The sequence below is a fragment of the Limulus polyphemus genome, unplaced genomic scaffold (assembly GCF_000517525.1).
Source record: "Limulus polyphemus unplaced genomic scaffold, Limulus_polyphemus-2.1.2 Scaffold850, whole genome shotgun sequence".
Taxonomy (NCBI): domain Eukaryota; kingdom Metazoa; phylum Arthropoda; class Merostomata; order Xiphosura; family Limulidae; genus Limulus; species Limulus polyphemus.
Genome location: NW_013666460.1, coordinates 159145 through 163896, shown reverse-complemented (window position 1 = coordinate 163896; position 4752 = coordinate 159145). Strand labels below are relative to the sequence as shown.

Genomic DNA, 4752 nt, shown 5'->3' with positions numbered 1-4752 from the left:
GTTGTGCGATACAAACATTCTATGATCAAAACATAAAATTTATACAAGTCCAAAGAACGCTGGCAACACCATAACTATGTTGATTTTGATTTTGCTCTGTCTCTACTTTCTAATTAGAGAAAGGCGGAGACTGACTAGCGACAGCACTCTCAAGCTTTCATTTTTGATTGAAATTATTAAATCTAGTCTAAGATCATTCACACACGTCACAATTTTATATAATTAAATATATGTATATAGTCGCGCAACTCATTTATTCTAAACTACAATGCGTATGAGAACCAGTCTTCATGGATCCTAAATTTGATTTTATCTGAATTTTTACGAAACAAGTGGTTCGAAATGAGAGCATCTTTCTCTCAAGATGCCAACGTGCAAATTGAACTTTCAGCACAGCTATAAGAGGGGTTTGATAACTGACAGTAGGTGTAGTTAAAATTAGTAAACAAGATCATCACAGTCCAAGTAGATTCCAGTAAATAAATAAATGGTAAAACACACATTCGAGTCTGCTAAATGTAACCTAAACATAAAAGTTAGGAAATCAAATAGAAATAAAAAATTTCTCTTTAAACGTAATAAAAAAAATTTACAACTCCGTAAAACAACTATTAGTTCCACCTTTTCGGATTAAAACTGCATGTTAAGAGCGCACAACACGTTTTACTTCTATTTATTCAACTTCGATGATACATTAAAAACATTAAAAGCTAGGTTTCACAACGATATACTTTCTGGTCAAAACTTTGTTCCACGAAAAACAAACATCACACAAAAATGAGGTAGGCTTAAAAGAGATATTATATATTCATACCAGATACGTTGGTACAAAGGCCACACTTAACAGTTTCTCTGTCAGAACACCAATAGTTTGAAGTTTCATTGGTGAGCAACTCGAGCAATGTGTAAAAAAAAGGAGACTTTATCTTTGTTTTGTTGGCCACACATGTTACAAGTGAAAGGGTCTTGGTAACCATGGTAACCCATGTGCATGGTATACATGATACAATCTATAAACGCCATATCGCAGTAGCTACAAGTGTAAGCGTCTTGCCATTTTGACTTCTCTTCTTCATTTTTGGGACTAGGAGTTTTCTTGGTTTCAGTCCCGTTTTGTCTAAGAGGCAAGGAAGATTGAGATGGGGAATAGATAGGTCTCTCTTGCGTGGTACCGTCTGTGGTCAGACCATGACATATAAAACTGGGGTAGTATCCTTTAGAAATTATCACATTATCATTGTGCGTTGTGTTTAACCCGTTACATCTAAGAAAGAGAGACGACATCTGGTTGGGAAGCGCACTGGACTGATCTGGCATCCTGGTCACACTCATAGGGTTGGCCACTATCAATTGAGGAGCAGGCTTACTTATTCTAGTAGTTTCTGTCGAGACACTTACTGGATCGATATGGGAGAGATGTTCCCTTTCTAACACTTTTCGCTGAAGAGCATTGACAACAGGAGCTTTGTAAGTAGGTACTGAGATCACATTAAGGTCGCCTGGAGATTTCATTGAAAATACTTTTCTTGATGCTTCTGCCGTCGTGATTTGTTCATCTTCCACATCCTTATCACATTCCATTAAATTTTCAGCTGGATATTTATCTTCGATAACAAACTGGCGGCGATCTAATTTTACCGCCTTTCCTTTTCTGCGATTTCGAGAGTTGGAAGACGGAGCAGAAGTGTTTGTAAATTTTACGGAAAAAACTGTGGCTGGAAATTCTTTTGAGGAAGAAAGGGAAAGATGTTCATCAAATTTGGGGAAGTGGAAAGACACTGGCTGTGAAGGAGCAAGGTTAAGAGTGTGTGAAGACACTGGCTGTGAAGGAGCAAGGTTAAGAGTGGGTGAAGACACTGGCTGTGAAGGAGCAAGGTTAAGAGTGGGTGAAGACACTGGCTGTGAAGGAGCAAGGTTAAGAGTGGGTGAAGACACTGGCTGTGAAGGAGCAAGGTTAAGAGCGTATGAAGACACTGGCTGTGAAGGAGCAAGGTTAAGAGCGTATGAAGACACTGGCTGTGAAGGAGCAAGGTTAAGAGTGGGTGAAGACACTGGCTGTGAAGGAGCAAGGTTAAGAGGGTGGGAAGAAACTGTCTGTGAAGAATTAAGCTTAGAGGATTGTGAAGATAAGGGCTGTGAAGGATCAAGCAAAGAGAAGTTCGAAAGGTTTGACTTCGAAGAAGCTTGCTCAGGGGAGAGTGTGGAGAATGGTTGTAAAGGGGAAGACTTTGGGACAATTAACGATGTTGATGTTGAATTGTTTGCCTGAACTAAAAGTTGGGCGTGAACTTGAGACGGAATTGAGCTTGAAGTCTCTTGGTTAGGCTTTGAACTATCGCGGTTACTACTAAGATCTAAGGGGGAAAGTGCATCTGGCTGAACTTGATGGGATTCTTTTATTGGAGATACCGGGCCAGAGAATACCTCAGACTGAATCACAGATGTATGACTATTAACTGGAGCAGTCAACACAGGAGGAGAAGCAAGGGCACATTTTAGCCCTTGGGAAAAATGAGAAAGCACAATCAGATTCTCTGGTTCTGTGCATTTAGGGGGGAATTGGAATGATGAAACTTTTCCAGCTAAGCCTCCTGATACATAATCAGTACTATGAGGTGATATTTTTCTTTCCGGGGGTTTGGGACTCTCATTTCTCAGACTGTAATTCTCTCTCTTTTCATCTTGATCAACAAAGTTCTCTTTTAAGTCTTGTCTTCCATTAACTGGTATTGGATCTTGTATTTGTAACAGACTCTCTGATGTAATGCCATAAAGCTTGCAAAGATCTTGGTTATCTGAAGCCACGTGCACTAGCATGTGTTTGCTAAATACATCTTTGATTTCTGTAGTAAAATCACAAATATTACATTTTTGTCTTACAGGATTTATTTTAGGAGAAAGAGACCTTTGAACATCTATTGTGTTTACTGGAGTTGAATCTGAAAATAATCCATTAGGAGGTTGTACTGCTTTCTGAACTAATGGCTGGAGTAAAAACATGTTTCTGTGAAGGCCGTTAGTAGCATGAGGAGGATATGCAAATGGAAACCTCGTGGGAGAAGGTATGAGTGTGGGCATGGGGGGGTAAGTGGCTGGTGGTGGTTTTCTCGGAGTCATTTGAGTCACAGATGTATTTGGACTCTGGTTCAGCGACGGATAATGATGTTCTTCTATTTTCTGTTTCTTTGGTCTTGGACCTCGTTTTCTCCCATAGACATCAATAATTGGGAAGGGATTTGGCGTTCCATCACGATTTAGAATTGTGGCTGGCTTGTGGGAGTATTTTCGCAGATGTAGCTTTAGGCTGTGACAGTACTTGGAGGCATAAGAACAATCGGCACATCTATATTGATAGATGTTGGAGTGAGATTTCATGTGACTGCTCAGCATCGACTTGTTCACACAACTGTAGTTACAGTTTGGGCACTTGAAAGGTTTGGAGCCGAAATGGTTCCGAAGGTGATACTCTAGATGGTGTTTGTACTCAGTTACAAAAGGACACTTGGGACAGGTCAGAAGCTTTTCCGTTTTGATATGCGTCTTGCAGTGTTCCCAGAAGTCAGTCTTCTTAACAGAAATGTATTCGCACTGTTTGCAGCGGTAGTGGCGGAGTTTTCCATTTGATGTCCTTGAAAGTGTATCGCAGTGAGTTTCTTTTTTCCTGGGGACTCGCTGCCCATTCCAGCTATCAGGGTGAACTTCTGAGTGAAAATCTTTCACGTGACGTTTGAGCCGGCCCTCTGTCTTAGCAATATAATCACAGAACGGACATTTGTGGTTGAAATGACTGTTCATATGACAGTTAAAATGAAATGTAGACGTCCCAGAATAACTACACAGATGACATCGGTAAACTTCTCCTGTGACGTCATCTTCTCTCATGGAAGGTAATGTATTGGAAATGATCCCACCCTCGCTATTGTTGACAGGTGTTGAATATTTTGTTGATGTGGAATTAATCACAGAGAAACCTAGCTTTGAGTTAGGTACTCCATTCTTCTCTAACACATTGTGTAATTGAGCCAGTGGGTTTGAATACTTGTTCTCGCCATAATTTAGTTCGTTCGAGTCGTTACTGATAGAATTTTCGTCTGTATCTTCTCCAAAAGACACGTCATCCACGCTTACCACACCTTTTTCACTACTATGATTCACAGTAGCAGATTCTATAGGTAGAGCAGGTGAAGAAGTCACAGATATGTTCCCTGGCGAAGTGACCTGGGACAGGCATTCTTGCTGTTCGTGCTCTCGTTGTTTTTCTTCCTGAAAATCTTGGTAACATATTGAATCGGTCTTTAAAGGCTCCGTCAACTGAGATTGCGCTGTGTCGAACGAAATCGGCATGGTTGACCTAATGTTTGTCAACTGTGATTGAGTCAAAGTTCCCGACGAACTCATTCCTTCATACCTTTGCTTTGTTGGTTAATACAATACTTTTTTTTCTACTTTCACATTTTGATAACAATTTTCGACTAAATTTCATAATTTTCCAGGATTTTTTAAAATTAATTTTGTTCCTCTTCAGATTTTTCCTCTGTTTTTTCTGAAATCACCAGCTTCATAGATCCTAAACAAAAATATTTTTTTTCTTAAAAATTGTTAAAAGATCTACTAGTATATTTATTTGACCAAGAACTGCAAATATCAACTCCCACACACACACATATATACATACATACATACATACATACATATATATATGTGTGTGTGTGTGTGTGTGTGTGTGTGTGTGTGTGTGTGTGTGTGTGTGTG

At 39.6% G+C, this 4752-nt stretch overlaps 1 protein-coding gene across 1 annotated transcript in view; it reads right to left on the bottom strand.

Moving 5' to 3' along the window:
* Window positions 1-648: 648 nt before the first annotated feature.
* LOC106460860 (zinc finger E-box-binding homeobox 1-like) overlaps window positions 649-4752 on the bottom strand; it is a 6344-nt gene continuing 2240 nt past the window's right edge. The window contains exon 2 of the mRNA XM_022387667.1: window positions 649-4567. Within this exon, the coding sequence (XP_022243375.1) occupies window positions 880-4398 (3519 nt within the window). The 5' untranslated portion in view covers window positions 4399-4567 and the 3' untranslated portion in view covers window positions 649-879. The remainder of the gene's footprint in view (window positions 4568-4752) is intronic.